The sequence below is a fragment of the Triticum aestivum genome, chromosome 4B (assembly GCF_018294505.1).
Source record: "Triticum aestivum cultivar Chinese Spring chromosome 4B, IWGSC CS RefSeq v2.1, whole genome shotgun sequence".
Taxonomy (NCBI): Eukaryota; Viridiplantae; Streptophyta; class Magnoliopsida; order Poales; family Poaceae; genus Triticum; species Triticum aestivum.
In genome coordinates, this window is record NC_057804.1 from 14340563 (window position 1) to 14359134 (window position 18572).

An 18572-nucleotide genomic window follows, 5' to 3' on the forward strand; every position below is an offset into this window, starting at 1 on the left:
TACGGAAATCCTGTTCTGGAAGTCATGCTACTAGATCATGATGAACCTACGAACTATGAAGAAGCGATGGTGAGCCCAGATTCCGCAAAGTGGCTTGAAGCCATGAAATCTGAGATGGGATCCATGTATGAGAACAAAGTATGGACTTTGGTTGACTTGCCCGATGATCGGCAAGCAATTGAGAATAAATGGATCTTTAAGAAGAAGACTGACGCTGATGGTAATGTTACTGTCTACAAAGCTCGACTTGTCGCAAAAGGTTTTCGACAAGTTCAAGGATTGACTACGATGAGACCTTCTCACCCGTAGCGATGCTTAAGTCCGTCCGAATCATGTTAGCGATTGCCGCATTTTATGATTATGAAATTTGGCAGATGGATGTCAAAACTGCATTCCTGAATGGATTTCTGGAAGAAGAGTTGTATATGATGCAACCAGAAGGTTTTGTCGATCCAAAGGGAGCTAACAAAGTGTGCAAGCTCCAGCGATCCATTTATGGACTGGTGCAAGCCTCTCGGAGTTGGAATAAACGTTTTGATAGTGTGATCAAAGCATTTGGTTTTATACAGACTTTCGGAGAAGCCTGTATTTACAAGAAAGTGAGTGGGAGCTCTGTAGCATTTCTGATATTATATGTGGATGACATATTACTGATTGGAAATGATATAGAATTTCTGGATAGCATAAAGGGATACTTGAATAAAAGTTTTTCAATGAAAGACCTCGGTGAAGCTGCTTACATATTAGGCATTAAGATCTATAGAGATAGATCAAGACGCTTAATTGGACTTTCACAAAGCACATACCTTGACAAAATTTTGAAGAAGTTCAAAATGGATCAAGCGAAGAAAGGGTTCTTGCCTGTGTTACAAGGTGTGAAATTGAGTAAGACTCAATGCCCGACCACTGCAGAAGATAGAGAGAATATGAAAGATGTTCCCTATGCATCTGCCATAGGCTCTATCATGTATGCAATGCTGTGTACCAGACCTGATGTGTGCCTTGCTATAAGTTTAGCAGGGAGGTACCAAAGTAATCCAGGAGTGGATCACTGGACAGCGGTCAAGAACATCCTGAAATACCTGAAAAGGACTAAGGATATGTTTCTCGTATATGGAGGTGACAAAGAGCTCATCGTAAAAGGTTACGTTGATGCAAGCTTTGACACTGATCCGGACGATTCTAAATCGCAAACCGGATACGTGTTTACATTAAACGGTGGAGCTGTCAGTTGGTGCAGTTCTAAACAAAGCGTTGTAGCGGGATCTACATGTGAAGCGGAATACATAGCTGCTTCGGAAGCAGCAAATGAAGGAGTCTGGATGAAGGAGTTCATATCCGATCTAGGTGTCATACCTAGTGCATCGGGTCCAATGAAAATCTTTTGTGACAATACTGGTGCAATTGCCTTAGCAAAGGAATCCAGATTTCACAAAAGGACCAAACACATCAAGAGACGCTTCAACTCCATCCGGGATCTAGTCCAGGTGGGAGACATAGAGATTTGCAAGATACATACGGATCTGAATGTTGCAGACCCGTTGACTAAGCCTCTTCCACGAGCAAAACATGATCAGCACCAAGGCTCCATGGGTGTTAGAATCATTACAGTGTAATCTAGATTATTGACTCTAGTGCAAGTGGGAGACTGAAGGAAATATGCCCTAGAGGCAATAATAAAGTTATTATTTATTTCCTTATAATCATGATAAATGTTTATTATTCATGCTAAAATTGTATTTACCGGAAACATAATACATGTGTGAATACATAGACAAACATAGTGTCACTAGTATGCCTCTACTTGACTAGCTCGTTAATCAAAGATGGTTATGTTTCCTAACCATGAAACAAAGAGTTGTTATTTGATTAACGAGGTCACATCATTAGTAGAATGATCTGATTGACATGACCCATTCCATTAGCTTAGCACCCGATCGTTTAGTATGTTGCTATTGCTTTCTTCATGACTTATACATGTTCCTATGACTATGAGATTATGCAACTCCCGTTTACCGGAGGAACACTTTGGGTACTACCAAACGTCACAACGTAACTGGGTGATTATAAAGGAGTACTACAGGTGTCTCCAATGGTCGATGTTGGGTTGGCGTATTTCGAGATTAGGATTTGTCACTCCGATTGTCGGAGAGGTATCTCTGGGCCCTCTCGGTAATACACATCACATAAGCCTTGCAAGCATTACAACTAATATGTTAGTTGTGAGATGATGTATTACGGAACGAGTAAAGAGACTTGCCGGTAACGAGATTGAACTAGGTATTGGATACCGACGATCAAATCTCGGGCAAGTAACATACCGATGACAAAGGGAACAACGTATGTTGTTATGCGGTCTGACCGATAAAGATCTTCGTAGAATATGTAGGAGCCAATATGGGCATCCAGGTCCCGCTATTGGTTATTGACCGGAGACGTGTCTCGGTCATGTCTACATTGTTCTCGAACCCATAGGGTCCGCACGCTTAAGGTTACGATGACAGTTATATTATGAGTTTATGCATTTTGATGTACCGAAGGTTGTTCGGAGTCCCGAATGTGATCACGGACATGACGAGGAGTCTCGAAATGGTCGAGACGTAAAGATTGATATATTGGAAGCCTATATTTGGATGTCGGAAGTGTTCCGGGTGAAATCGGGATTTTACCGGAATACCGAGAGGGTTACCGGAACCCCCCGGGAGCTTTTGGGCCATAGTGGGCCTTAGTGGAAAAGAGAAGGGGCTGCCCTAGATGGGCTGCGCGCCACCCCCTTCCCCTAGTCCTATTAGGACTAGGAGAGGTGGCCGGCCCCCTCCTCCTCTTTTCCCCTCCGAGGAATCCTAGTTGGACTAGGATTGGAGGGGGAATCCTACTCCCAGAGGGAGTAGGACTCTCCTGCGCCTCTCCCCCTTGGCCGGCCAGCCTCCCCTCCTCTCCTCCTTTATATACGGAGGCAGGGGCACCTCTAAACACACAAGTTGACACAAGTTGATCCACGTGATCGATTCCTTAGCCGTGTGCGGTGCCCCCTGCCACCATATTCCTCGATAATACTGTAGCGGAGTTTAGGCGAAGCCCTGCTGCTGTAGTTCATCAAGATCGTCACCACGCCGTCGTGCTGACGGAACTCTTCCCCGACACTTTGCTGGATCGGAGTCCGGGGATCGTCATCGAGCTGAACGTGTGCTCGAACTCGGAGGTGCCGTAGTTTCGGTGCTTGATCGGTTGGATCGTGAAGACGTACGACTACTTCCTCTACGTCGTATCATCGCTTCCGCAGTCGGTCTGCGTAGGGTACGTAGACAATACTCTTCCCTTCGTTGCTATGCATCACATGATCTTGCGTGTGCGTAGGAAATTTTTTGAAATTACTACGAAACCCAACACTATAAAGGTGCACTACAGGTATCTCCGAAAGTATCTATTGTTTTATGCGGATCGAGACTGGGATTTGTCACTCCGTGTAAACGGAGAGGTATCTCTGGGCCCACTCGGTAGGACATAATCATATGCGCAATGTGACCAAGGAGTTGATCACGGGATGATGTGTTACGGAACGAGTAAAGTGACTTGCCGGTAACGAGATTGAACAAGGTATTGGATACCGACGATCGAATCTCGGGCAAGTAACATACCGATAGACAAAGGGAATTGAATACGGGATTGATTAAGTCCTTGACATCGTGGTTCATCCGATGAGATCATCGTGTAACATGTGGGAGCCATCATGGGTATCCAGATCCCGCTGTTGGTTATTGACCGGAGAACGTCTCGGTCATGTCTACATGTCTCCCGAACCCGTAGGGTCTACACACTTAAGGTTCGATGACGCTAGGGTTATAAAGGAAGTTTGTATGTGGTTACCGAATGTTGTTCGGAGTCCCGGATGAGATCCCGGACGTCACGAGGAGTTCCGGAATGGTCCGGAGGTAAAGATTTATATATGGGAAGTCCTATTTTGGCCACCAGAAAATGTTCGGGATTTTTCGGTATTGTACCGGGAAGGTTCTAGAAGGTTCCGGAGTGGGGCCCACCTGCATGGGGGGACCCACATGGACATGGGTAGTGGGGGCAAGGCCCCACACCCCTGGTCAAGGCGCACCAAGATCCCCCCTTAGAAGGAATAAGATCATATCCCGAAGGGATAAGATCAAGATCCCTAAAAAGGGGGGGATAACAATCGGTGGGGAAGGAAATAATGAGATTTATTTCCTCCCACCTTGGCCAACGCCCCAATGGACTTGGAGGGCAAGAAACCAGCCCCTATAGTGGGGAGGCGCATGGGAGCGATACACGAAGTTCTGGCACAGCCCTACCTCTCTCCCTACTCCTCCTCTCCCATGGTGCTTGGCGAAGCCCTGCTGGATTGCCACGCTCCTCCACCACCACCACGCCGTTGTGCTGCTGTTGGATGGAGTCTTCCTCAACCTCTCCCTCTCTCCTTGCTGGATCAAGGCGTGGGAGACGTCACCGGGCTGTACGTGTGTTGAACGCGGAGGTGCCGTCCGTTCGGCACTAGGATCATCGGTGATTTGAATCACGACGAGTACGACTCCATCAACCCCGTTCACTTGAACGCTTCCGCTTAGCGATCTGCAAGGGTATGCAGATGCACTCTCTTTCTACTCGTTGCTGGTCTCTCCATAGATAGATCTTGGTGACACGTTGGAAAATTTTGAATTTCTGCTATGTTCCCCAACAATAATACCATCTACTCCTTTATAAAGGTGTGGATCATCCCAGAAGTAATGTCTTAAATCATAAAAGAACTTTTTCTTTTGCTGGTATGTGAAACTATGCGATATATATTTAGCAACAATGTAATTAGCATAATCAGCATACCAAGGAGCAGTACGAGAAGCATTGGCAACCGCTAATTATTCATCAGGAAAACTATCATTAATAGGCAGTGGGTCATCAAGAACATTCTCTAACCTAGACAAGTTGTCTGCAACAGGGTTCTCAGCTCCCTTTCTATCAATAATATGCAAGTCAAATTCTTGGAGCAAGAGAACCCATGTAATGAGTCTAGGCTTAGCATCTTTCTTTTCCATAAGATATTTAATAGCAGCATGATCAGTGTGAATAGTAACTTTGGAATCAACAATATAAGGTCTAAACTTATCACATGCAAACACAACTGCTAAGAACTCTTTTTTAGTAGTAGCATAATTTCTCTGGGCAGTATCAAGAGTCTTACTAGCATACTGGTTAACATTCAATTTCTTATCGACTCTTTGCCCTAAAACAGCACCTACAACATAATCACTAGCATCGCACATAATTTCAAAAGGTAAATTCCAATCAGGTGGCTGAACAATAGGTGAAGTGATCAAAGCTTTCTTAAGTGTTTCAAATGCTTCTACACAATCATCATCAAAGACAAAAGGAATATCTTTTTGCAATAAATTAGTCAGAGGCCTAGAGATTTTAGAAAAGTCCTTAATGAACCTCCTATAAAAGTCGGCATGACCAGGGAAACTTCTTATACCTTTTATGTCCTTGGGACATGGCATGTTTTCAATAGCATCAACTTTGGCTTTATCAACTTCAATACCTCTCTCGGAGATCTTGTGCCTCAAGACAATGCCTTCATTAACCATAAAGTGACACTTTTCCCAATTCAGGACGAGACTAGTGTCTTCGCATCTCTGCAAAACTCGATCAAGGTTTCTCAAACAATCATCAAAAGAGGATCCATAGACGGAGAAGTCATCCATGAATACCTCACAAATCTTTTCACAAAAATCAGAAAATATAGCCATCATGCATCTTTGAAAGGTAGCAGGTGCATTACATAAACCAAAAGGCATACATCTATAAGAAAAAGTACCAAAAGGGCAAGTAAATGTAGTTTTAGATTGATCCTTCGCGGACATAGGTATTTGAGAGAAGCCAGAATAACCATCTAGAAAGCAAAAATGTGTGTGTTTGGATAGCCTTTCTAGCATTTGATCAATAAAAGGTAAAGGGTAATGATCTTTCTTAGTAGCTTTATTTGACTTACGGAAATCAATTACCATCCTATAGCCTGTAATAATTCTTTGCGGGGTCAATTCATCTTTATCATTAGGAACAACGGTGATACCTCCCTTTTTAGGGACACAATGGACAGGGCTTACCCATTCACTATCAGCAACGGGATAAATAATACCTGCCTCAAGGAGTTTTAGAATCTCCTTTCTTGCCACTTCCTTCATTTTGGGGTTTAATCATCTTTGAGGATCTCTAACTAGTTTGGCATCCTCCTCCAATGTAATTTTGTGTTGACATAACGTGGGACTAACGCCCTTAAGATCATCCAGAGTATATCCAATAGCTGCTTGGTGCTTCTTCAGAGTTTTCAATAATCTTTCTTCTTCTTTCGCTGAAAGGTTAGCACTAATAATAACAGGATATATTTATTTTTCATCAACATAAGCATACTTGAGATTATCAGGTAAGGGTTTGAGTTCGAACATGGGATCACCCTTGGGTGGAGGGGGGTCCCCAAGAATTTCAACGGGAAGGTTATGTTTTAGCATAGGTTCTTGTTTAAGGAACACTTCATCTATTTCTTCCCTTTCCCTCATAAACATATTGTTTTCATGGTCTAACAAATATTGTTCTAACGGATCAGTTGGAGGAACAGCAATGGAAGCAAGACCAATAATTTCATCCTTACTAGGTGGTTCCCTTTCACGAGGTTGTCTACTAAACTTAGCGAAATTAAACTCATGAGACATACCATCTATGCCAACAGTGACAATATTCTTTTCACAATTAATCTTAGCACTAGCAGTATTCAAGAAGGGTCTACCAAAAATAATGGGACAAAAATCATCTTGTGGGGAACCAAGAACAAGAAAATCAGCAGGGTATTTAATCTTCCCACACAAGACTTCAACATCTCTAACAATCCCAATAGGTTTAATGGTGTCCCTATTAGCAAGCTTAATAGTAACATCAATGTCTTCTAATTCAACAGGTGAAATATTGTGCATAATTTCTTTATAAAGATCATAAGGTATCGCATTAGCACTAGCACCCATATCACATAAGCCATGATAACAATGATCTCCTATTTTAACAGAAATAACAGGCGTGCCTACAACAGGTCTACGTGTCTTAGTATCAGGTCTAGCAATATTAGCAGTTTCACCCAAGAAAGAGATAACATGCCCATCTAAGTCCTCATCCAAGAGATCTTTAATCATAGCAATACCAGGTTCAACATTAATTTGCTCAGGAGGTGTATAAGTCCTAGTATTACTCTTACGAACAACAGTCGAAGCTTTAACATGATATTTTATCCTAACAGGAAAAGGAGGTTTTTCGACATAAGCAGTAGGAATAATAGGATCACTATATGTAATAGTCTTTTCTTCGACTGTAATAGGTGCAACTATTTTCACTTCAACAGGAGGATTATATTTAAACCACTTCTCTTTAGGGAGATCAACGTGAGTAGCAAAAGTTTCACAAAAAGTAGCTACTATCTCAGAATCAAGTCCATACTTAGAGCTAAATCCACGGAAAGCATCGGTATCCATAAAAGAGTTAACACAATCGAACTTAAGTGTCATACCTGACTCCTTACCATCTTCGGAACCCCAATCTTCATAGTTGCGTTTAATTCTTTCCAATAAGTCCCATTTGAAATCAATAGTGTTCAGCATATAGGAACCAGCACAGGAAGTATCGAGCAAGTTGCGATTATCAAGGGAAAGCCGAGCATAAAAATTCTGAATAATCATTTCCCGAGAGAGCTCATGATTGGGGCATGAATATAACATTGACTTAAGACTCCCCCAAGCTTTAACGATGCTTTCTCCTTCGCGAGGCCAGAAATTATATATGTAATTACGATCACGATGAACAAGATGCATATGATAGAACTTCTAGTGAAATTCCAACTTCAGTCGCTTATAATTCCAAAATCTCGTATCATCACATAGCCTATACCATGTCATTGCATCTACCTTCAAAGATAAAGGGAAGACCTTCCTTTTGACAACATCATCGGGGATACCTGCAAGTTTAAATAATCCACAAACTTCATCCACAAAGATAAGGTGTAAGTCGGGATGCAATGCTCCGTCTCCTGCAAAAGGATTAGCTAGCAGTTTTTCTATCATACCCGAAGGAATCTCAAAGTGAATATTTTCATAAGGTTCAGTAGGTTGAGGAGCATCTCTTTGCTCTTCTGCTTGGGGTGAAGATACACCAAACAATCCCCTCAAAGGATTAGTTTCCATAGTGACAAGTAACAGAACATTTCAGCACACTATATAAATGTTTCCTTACCAAGTTCCACTCACCAAAAGCGCTACACTCCCCGGCAACGGCGCCAGAAAAGAGTCTTGATGACCCACAAGTGTAGGGGATCTATCATAGTCCTTTCGATAAGTAAGAGTGTCGAACCAAACGAGGAGCAGAAGGAAATGATAAGCGGTTTTCAGTAAGGTTTTCTTTGCAAGCACTGAAATAATAGGTGATAGATAGTTTTGTGATAAGATAAATAGTAACGAGCAAAAAGTAAATAAAGTAAATAAAGTGCAGCAAGGTGGCCCAATCCTTTATGTAGCAAAGGATAAGCCTGGACAAATTCTAATAATGAAGAAGGAGCTCCCGAGGACACATTGGGAATTATCGTCAAGCTAGTTTTCATCACGTTCGTAAGATTCGCGTTCGGTACTTTGATAATTTGATATGTGGGTGGACCGGCACTTGGGTACTGCCCTAACTTGGACAAGCATCCCACTTATCATTAACCCCTATTGCAAGCATCCGCAACTACAAAAAGGAGTATTAAGGTAAACCTAACCACAACATTAAACATATGGGTCCATATCAACCCCTAACGAAGCAACGCATTAACTAGGGTTTAAGCTTCTGTCACTCTAGCAACCAATCATCTACTTATTACTTCCCTATGCCTTTCTCTAGGCCCAAATAATGGTGAAGTGTCATGTAGTCGACGTTCACATAACACCACTAGAGGAAAGACAACATACATCTCATCAAAATATCGAACGAATATCAAATTCACATGACTACTAATAGCAAGACTTCACCCATGTCCTCAGGAACAAACGTAACTACTCACAAAGCATATTCATGTTCATAATCAGAGGAGTAATAATATGCATAAAGGATCTGAACATATGATCTTCCACCAAGTAAACCAATTAGCATCAACTAGAAGGAGTAATCAACACTACTAGCAACCCACAGGTACCAATTTGTGGTTTTGATACAAGATTGGATACAAGAGATGAACTAGGGTTTTGAGAGGAGATGGTGCTGGTGAAGATGTTGATGGAGATTGACCCCCTCCCGATGAGAGGATCGTTGGTGATAACGTTGGTGATGATTTCCCCCTCCCGGAGGGAAGTGTCCCCGGCAGAACAGCTCCGCTAGAGCCCTAGATTGATTCCGTCAAGGTTCCGCCTCGTGGTGGCGGAGTTTCGTCTCGTAAGCTTGCCCATGATTTTTTCCAGGGTAAAAGTGATGATATAGCAGAAGATGGACGTCGGAGGCCCACCAGGGGGCCCAGGAGATAGGGGGTCGCACCCTACAAGGGGGCGCCCCCCTGTCTCCTGGACTGGGTGTGGGCCCCTGGCCTATTTCTTTCGCTCATAAATTCTTAATAAATCCAAAAAGTTGTTTCGTGGAGTTTGAGGACTTTTGAAGTTGTGCGGAATAGGTTTCCAACGTTTGCTCCTTTTCCAGCCAGAATTCCAGCTGCCGGCATTCCCCCTCTTCGTGGTAAACCTTGTAAAATAAGAGAGAATAGCCATAAGTATTGAGATATAATGTGTAATGACAGCCCATAATGCAATAAATATTGATATAAAAGCATGATGCAAAATGGACGTATCAGGTAACATATTAGTTGTTGTGCTTCTAGAATAAAAAACAAAAAGAAGATAAAAAAGGGATAGGGGGGATTTCTTACAGCTACTCGTAGTAGTATTCATCTCTTCTTTGGCCTCAGCCCTACTTCACTCAATGCAATAATTGCAATCTCGGCCACCACGCTGTCCATCTTTTGTCTAGGTGCCATCGATTGTGCAAGTTCATTGCAGCTGATGTAGAGCGCGTCATAGTTTATGATTGGCTTTCTGTTTTGAAATTTGGCATATACAAAATAAAACAGAAAAAATGTTAGCTCGTGTATTGAAATGAATCAATTAAAAAAGAAACCCCAAAAAACCAGGCCTAAAGAAAGGTTGGATTTCCTTACCTAGTGCCGGCTTGCATTGTGTGGGTCACACTATACTGGCACACATCATCATAGATGTCGCGAACTTTCTTTGAGCAGTAGAATGGATCTGTGTTCTCTGGGCGTATGTATGGCGACCTGAGTTGAGCTGGTGCCCTTACAACTCTCCGCTCGTGCCCAACCGCTGCTGGAGTTCTTGATGAACTAGCGACGTTTTCTGTGTTTGTGGTTGCTGTGACTGGTGTTTTTGAATTTTGATCGTTGATTTGCCTTCCATTTCTTAGCCTCTCCTCCATTTCTTAGCCTCTCCTCTTCCTTTTCTTTCTTCAATGCAAATGCCTTTTCTGCCTCATAGCACACTTTTTGTAGCTCCTCCGGATCCAAGCCCCATTCATCTCCGCTTTCTGACATGCAGGCATCTAGGTTGCGTGGCTTCAGTTCTGTGGATTGGCCTCTGTTGGTGCCCTCATCTTCATGAAAACTTATGTTAAGATCGAAAGATGGACAGTCTTGTGTTGCTCTGACTGGGTGGTTGGTGTAGCTTGATGGTGTGAAGACAGGGTTTGATGAGCCACCTTGTGCCTGTTGCATTGCTTGCTGCTGCGCGAGTGGCCCCAGTCGTAGCTTCTCCCTAATCGTAGCCGTTGCCAACTATGCTGCATGGGCTTCCCTGGATTGCACTGATGTGGGTGTTCCCCCTTTCTTTTGGCTGCTAGTGGCTGGGCACGACTTGCTTGTTGTAGGAGTGCTGGAGCTGACCATGTATGGAACACCAGTGGCTGGACTTGGTGTGTGATGCACAAAACGGTCGAGAGGTGGGGCTGATGATATTGGGGTGACATCAGGTATTGTGATTTTTTCACTGCCCGGAGGTGTGTTGCCCTTGTTCCCATTTTCTACTGGTCCATCTGTATTTGCTGTTGTGTGAGTTTGCATTCCAAACCCATTGGTTGCTGTGTGACCCCGCTGGTTTACCTTGCCTGCAAGATTTGCATGGCTGCACTCTAGGGACTTGCCTGCCTTTGCACCCTCCCTAGCCGGCTTCGTCTCGGGTGCTGACTTCTGTTTGATAGTCACGTTTCCACTGTTCCTCGAGGGCAAAAAATTGGATATGAGTTCGTTTTGCTTTGAAGTTGTGTTCCTTGGGGAGGCAAAATCATCAGAGTTGTTTCCGCTGCACCTTGCTTGTCCATCTTCCCCTGACTCTGAGGTTGGCATAAACTTTGCAATGTCCTCCGGGATGCCCCCATGATGCTCGGACTCTTCGATTCTTATGCCCGGAATGCGTGCAGCCCTGCGATGCTTTGTCCTGTGTGAATTGATCCTAGAGTCCCTGGCATCCTCCCTATCCAGACTGCCGATCTCTTCAATGAAAATACCAATTCTATCCGACCATTCTGAGCACAATGAGCTAACCATTGCAGCGATTTTCCTCTTCTTCTGCATTAAGATGCATTTTCAAAAGGAAAAAAACACACGAAATAGAAATTTTAGGAAAAAAAATCATGAATCAAAAAATAAACCAGGTGGTTTTAAAACTAAAGAAGTATTATATAGGAAAAAAGAAACAACTACTGAAAAATTTGATGCATATGTGAGCAGAAGAGATAGGTGCAAAACTCTATTTTCTGCTCTATGTTTTCAGATGTAGGCAAAACTACTGAAAAAGAAATTTGAGAGGGCTATGCAACTTCACTGTAAAAAACAACTGAAAACAAAAATGGAAAGCTAGTGAAATTGTAAAATAAGAAGCTGGAGAACATACACTTATTTTGAATGTGGGTGGCAACTTTGAGAAAACAAACTTCTCAGTCTCCTCATACCCAACAAAAAGACTATTCATACGCCCATTGCTTGTGTATCTTGGCTTCATCTGGTGGGGTGAGTGAAAAAAGCATATTAGGCTAGTGTTGTTAAGCAGAAAAGCTATTGTGTCGCACCTGCCTGAACTAGTCGGGTAACATTGTAAACAAGACAAAAGAAAACAAAAAACCTGCTTTTAAAAAAGATGGATGAAAAAAAAAACTCACCCTAAGCTTGCCGTAGCCTCCTTGGGGGGTTTTGTCTGCCTTTGCGACTAGCCCTATACGTTTGTTGTCCCATGCCTCTACCCAGACTGGGAAATCTGGTGCTGCGATGTCTACCACCAGAGAATCTACATATAACACCTGTTTTGCAGCCACAAACACAAAAGAAAAGTTGGTAAAAATAAGTTGGGAATCAGTATGGGTTAGCCTTTCTCTTTTCTGCTATACTATACAACCAAGCATAAGTATGAAAAAAGAAGAAAAAAGAAAAAAAGAAGGAAAAAGAGCCTAGCAGGTGGTACTTATGACCATATGGTGCACACAACAGTTTACAACCTTCTTCTTGTTGCTACCCCCTAATGAAGATTTTATCTGATTCACTATGAATGCACAAAAGTTGAGCCTCTTCACTTTCTCTAGGTCGGCGACTATTGGGTAGCATCGAGCGCTGACATGTAAGCTCGTTATAGGGCACATGAAGGTACAAACTACCACAATCAGCCAAGCCCTCATGAAGTCGTCGTCTGCTCTCCCATTCATCTCTTTAATCATAGTGCAGACGGTTGTTATCTCGGGGGCGCACCCATTCTGAAAACCGAACCTGCTGTTTATGAAAGATATTGCTTCTGCATCCCACCCGTAGAACACTTCCTCCCCTGAATTGCGAAGACCCAAGGTGTGGTGGACGCTTTCGGCTGTTACGGCAATCTCGCCCCTGCTTGGGACAACGATGCACTCGCTAGCTGGGTCGTAGATCTGCATTACCCACCTGCTGAAGTCTGCGGGCATTGTTGTTGCTTTGATCTTCAGTATGCCTCCCAGATGGTAAGTTTCTATCAGATCCTTCTGCCGTTGGCCCAAGCTCTTGTTTAACTTTACTAGCCTTGCTGGCGATGCTCTGTTTCTACCTTCCTGAACTTGCTTCTTCCTAGGACGCCTATGGAATTGTATTACTCTTGCAGCTCCCTGTTAAAAGCGACATCAAAACACAAAGAAGGATGATTCTCTCTGATTCTCTGCAGAAAGTCATTTTGAAAAAAATGTTCAGTGGGGAGTGGGCAGGTACCTCGCCATTCTATTCATCCGTGGAGTCCTCCATTCTATTGTTGCCTTGCCTGCATTTGAAAAGGTAAGAAAATGAGTTAGAAGAAACTGACTACATTTTTGCCTACTCTTCTCATATCTGATTCCTACAAAAAAAACACACAAAATTGCCTATTATCTATTCTGATGCCCCTACTAAAACACAGTGTTTATTGCATACTGATCTATGACTAAATTGCATACAGAAACCACAGTAATGTCCTACATCAGTATGAAATTCACTTTTGCCCCTTTGTTCAACATTACTTTTGCCCCAGTACATCAGTACTGTTGCCCCCCGTTCATCAGTACTATTGCCCTAACAAAAAACAGATGTTGCTTATGAACACAAAAATGTTGAACACATATGTTACAGTGTTTTCATTGCTAGGAAAACATACTGACCACAACACATACTACCTTATACTACAGTATTACCTATTGAAACACAGATATATTGCATACTGAACCACAAAAAATTGCATACTGAACCACACATGTGCTGCCAAAAAATTGCCTACTAAAAATTGTGTCGGGTTGAGCGCCTCTCCTTCGTCATCTCACTCGTGCCATCTCCCTACCCCTCCTCGCTTGAGCCTCGGGTGCCGCACCTGAGCTGAGCACGAAACCACACCCAGCCTTCCTGCGCACGCACTCTGGCGACTACCCGCTGCTCCACCTCCACTAGTACCCCTCGCCCGGCCCTCGCCTTATCGCAGAAAAATCCCTCCCCTCTCTCCCTCCTCCTCGGGAGCATCTTCTCTCCCCACCCTCCTGCGGTCGTTGATGACGACGAACCCCCAGCAGCCATGAGATGTGTGCGCGAGGGGGGAATGTGGGATGAGGATGAACTCACCTAGGTCGTCGAAGCAAGCGGGATCTTGCTCTCCGGGTGCTCGTCGCTGCCTCGCGCTGAACCACCAGTTCCACCCCCTCCCCCATTGCCGCTGCCTTCTCCTCCTTGTACAGCACGCGCGCGCCGCCCTTGCCCCGGCAAACTGCTACGGGGTCCTTCGCCAGGCCGTCGCCGCGCTCGTTGAATTGAACTCGTCACCGGCCGTCTCGCCGCCCGCGCTCGCAGCGAAGCTAGGGATTTCGTGCGGGATTTGGCTCGTCACCGGGAGAGGGTGTGAGGTGGGGAACGGGGAAACGGCAGGATAGGAAGCAACGCGTCTCCCAAAATTTTTGAAGAGACCCGACAAAAAAATGCCGCACACCTGGTCGGTCCACCAGGCCGCGTGTCGCGCGAGATGGATGGTCGTGGTGCGGCCGCTGGATCGCGTCTGATAGCGCGCGCGCACCGGACAACGATTGGGTTCTTGAAAAACGAATTCATCTTTTGTGGTCTAGTTAAGCCAATCACCCACGGACACACGCACACACAGTTCGTGACTATCACGGAATGTCGAGCATCTTAGGGAAACCTTTATAATCGGTGGACCGATGGAACTTTGGGCCGGTCGGTGTCGCTCGCACGCGCTGCGTTACTGTAGCCTGTCGCACCGCTTTTTTTGGGGAAACCCCTTTGCGCCTACACTGCATCCTTTGGCTTGCGTTGCTTCCCACGCCATATGGGGGCCCATCCCACCGCCCTGCACATCCTTATCTTCTCTTCCTCCACTCATTCAGATCATGTATCTCTTCTCTCTCTCTCTCTCTCTCTCTCTATCTCTCTCCTTTCTCGAGAAAATGGCACCGCTCTCCTCTTTCTTCCTCTCCCCTGTCCACGGAGTGTATCCTTCTCAACCCGGGGACCTATGCGAGCCTTTCCTCCTTCTGTTTTTCTAGATCAGAGAGGGGTGTTGCAAAGGAAGGCCATGGGTTGCTTCCAACCCAAGGAAGCCATGGCTGCCCATCTCCTCATCTTCACCGCTTGGTGAGGTCAGATGCTTTTGCAACCCGTGAGGCTGGAGATGGCGGCCACCGGTGCTTCCACTAGGTAATGCCGGTGCGGGAGGATGCTGCAACCGTTGGACAGAGGTGCTGGAACCACCTAGCAGAGGTGTTGCGACGGTGTGGCAGAGATGCTACAACCAATGGACGACGGTGATGGGACTGCCTGGGGTAGTGCTGCATCCGTTGTCGAGGAAGCTACATCCGGTGCTGGTGAAGCTGCATCCCTTGTCGGCGGTGCTGCTACCATTTTTGATCTGTGATGTAGCCAAATGCCTGTCGAGTCGTTTGTGCTGGGACCTTTGATTTTTTTGCTGGAACCGGTAATTTTTTTGCTGCTACCGTTTAGAATTTTTGCTATTACCAACGGCGATGAGATTTTTTTGCTGGAACCGTTGATTGTTTTTGCTGGAAGCATCAATTTTTTTTGCTGCCATGGGCGACTACAGAGTTTTTGTTGCCGAGGTTGTTTTGCTGGGAACATTGGTGCGCGAGTTTTTGCCGGAACCAGCATCGGCCATGCTACAATCGGCACGGCGTTTTGCTACATCCAGCCACGACATCTCTCCGGTGGCCACGAGCGGCGTTTTTGGTGCGGCGAGTTTTTGCTGGAACCGGCCATGCTCGTTGCTACCAGGCAGGGCGGCCCTTGGTGGCATCTTCATCGGAGATCCAAGACCAAAGGGGCATGTTGACGAGGGACGTCACCGGCGGTGAGTGAGGTGGGCTTTTTTCCTCGGGCGAGATGCGTCAAGCGACGGGGGAGTTTGGTTGACTTTTTTGTTTTTTGTGTGCGAGGGGTGGAGGATGACGAGGATAACACTTTAATCAAACGGCTATTAGCAGGCAGATCGTGCGGCCGTGCAGCGACCGGTCCAAATTTGGGCCGGTGCGCCGGCGCCTAGTACTGCCCAGCATCTTAGCCGTGGAACGTTTGCGGAGGACCACGCTTCGATCTGAAATGGAAAAACACACGTACTAGCATATTTAACCAGTCACAGTGCATTCCATCGCTTGACTGAAGTGACTGAAGAACATGAGCAGCACGCTGCCTAATTAGCCGACTCCTCGCATCAGCTCCAGCATGCACGTCAAATCAAGCGCAGTGGATGTTTTTCCATGTCGAGACCATCATCACCCGCATGCACCCCGTGGAGTTCGCCGTGTCGAGGGACAAACAAGAGACAATCCTGCACCACCACCACCACCACTGCCACACACACCACACGCTGTTAGATCGATGGGAAACCGATCGGCCACATCGATCGTCCATGTAGTCTTCCTTGTTGATCTCCGATCTGATATGGCCCCACGAACTTCTAGAAAAGTTTTTCTTCTGTAAGCACACGATCATTCAGTCCATCTCAGCTATACTCCACGACCACGACGGGCAATGATACATAGACACATCGTTATCATTAGGATGTGCCAGAATCTCAGCCGTCGGATAGGATCGTCGCGAAACGGGTGACCAGGGACAGCCATCCGATGACTGATTGATGGCACCCGCCGATCTGACCTTCAAGCTGAAGCCCGGCCGGCACCATGATGTGGATGGCTTAGGCCACAGCAGCTGATGACTTGATTTCAATTAGATTGGACGGGTTAATCCATGGTCAAAATGTCTCGTGTTGTCAGATTTACCACTGCGATTGAGCAAGATCGATCGATGGTGATCTTGCAGTGGCTCTCGATGTGCAGTTAACGTAGTAGTACGTGTCTGTTTCTTTTCAGTCTCTCCTTGTCCTTGTTTGTGCTGTGACTTGTGGTGAAGCTAGGTTGCCTCTTGCCTGTACTGGGAGTTCAGAAATATCACTGTTATTGTCACGTATGGAAATATCAATGTAGGAGTACGTTTCACTTTTGCAAAGGCGGCATGGATGATACCGTTGTCACTGTCGCCATGTTTGTGCGCGGTGAATAGATCGCTCCGAATCTCATCTTAGGCCCAACCTATGCGCAGGAGTTAACCAGGACCGTTTGTGTCACGTTGCATGCACAAGGTGAACTCCCAGCAGCTACCGTTCAAATGTGCAGAGCAGCAGCAGGTCCAGCCGGGTGCCTCGTCCTCTGCCACTGCTATCGATCGATAAGTCTCTGACAGTGCATAGCTGTATGCACAGTAGTTTATGCGAGTAAACAGACGGAGCCACATGGATTACTGGCTGATACTCCTGCGTTTTGACAGGCCAAAGTAACACATGCTACTGTGTGCCAGGCCCTGGCTGAGCATATGTGAGGCGGCAGCTGCAGTGAAACAAACGCATTGTTGTTTGTTCTTTTGTCCAAGGTCAAACCATCCATGGTTTATATGCGCCCGCCCTACCCTACCCTACCCTGCTTCTCTCAAGTCGTTTTCTACTAGTAGCAGCAGTTTCAGTTTGCCAAGCGCATGCATGCATGCCGCCGGTCCCGCCCGTGGCCGGAGGAGTCTCGGAGAGAGTGGAGCTGTTGCTGGTGTAGGCCGCGCACGGCAGTGGCACGGCTGGTGATGACGATGGGAGAGAGAGGGGCTCGCAAAGCCAAAAGCTACCGCCAACTTTCTTACCGGGGCGAGGAGCGTTGGCCGAGACCGGAGGGACAAAAGTTGCACTGATGATGGCGACTCGCCGGCCGGTTTTGGTCAGCTCGGCTCCGCCGCGTGCAGCGGCCGGCATCTGCGCGCCCCGACCGAGGCCGAGGCGACCTCGATCGAGCTCCAGCAGCTGGCTGGGTGGCTGGGTGGCTTATGAGTGAGGCGAGATCGACGGGACACGCCATGCGCGTACGTACCTACGTAAGGGACGCGTGATGGCATGTGCCGTCCGGTCTCCGTCCGGGGCCGTGTGTGGATGCGGATGCGTGCCACTGGGGCGCTAGCTACATGGGTGACGGGATATGGAGGGGACTCATGATGGTCAGTGCGATGAGTGGTGTACTTGTGTGTGGTGTGCTCTTCTGCCCAGCCTCTTAAGAAGTTGAGATTCGTTGACTTGTCGGTGCCAACACTCGTTGAGTCGTTGGTGCCAACATGCGCATGCATGCATGCATGCAGGCCTGTGGTCTGTGAATCTGCTGGCCTGCTTGCTCGCTTCCGGTTTTTATCTGTTTTGAAGATGTTTTCATCATTTTTGAAGATGTTTTCTGTCTTGAAGGTTGTACATCAAACATTGATGCGTACCTGCAAACATTTTCATCATTTTTGAAGATGTTTTCTGTCTTGAAAAAGATTGATCCCATTGATCTCACCAAAAGGATGATACTATACTAGTCTCCCCCTCATACTCCCTCAGCCAAATACGTACAGGCGCACCTATGTCTCGCCTTTAGCTAGACGTAAGGAAGCCTCACCGTGTGGGAGGCCACAGGCCACAGCCTCG

The 18572-nt window shown here is 45.9% G+C and overlaps 1 protein-coding gene across 1 annotated transcript in view; it reads right to left on the minus strand.

Annotated features, from left to right (window-relative positions):
- Positions 1-10801, minus strand: part of LOC123089878 (uncharacterized) — a 49099-nt gene extending 38298 nt beyond the window's left edge. Inside the window, 3 exon segments of the mRNA XM_044511435.1 lie at positions 9944-10109; positions 10232-10509; positions 10511-10801. Coding sequence (XP_044367370.1) covers positions 9944-10109; positions 10232-10509; positions 10511-10801 — 735 coding nt within the window.
- Positions 10802-18572: the final 7771 nt, after the last annotated feature.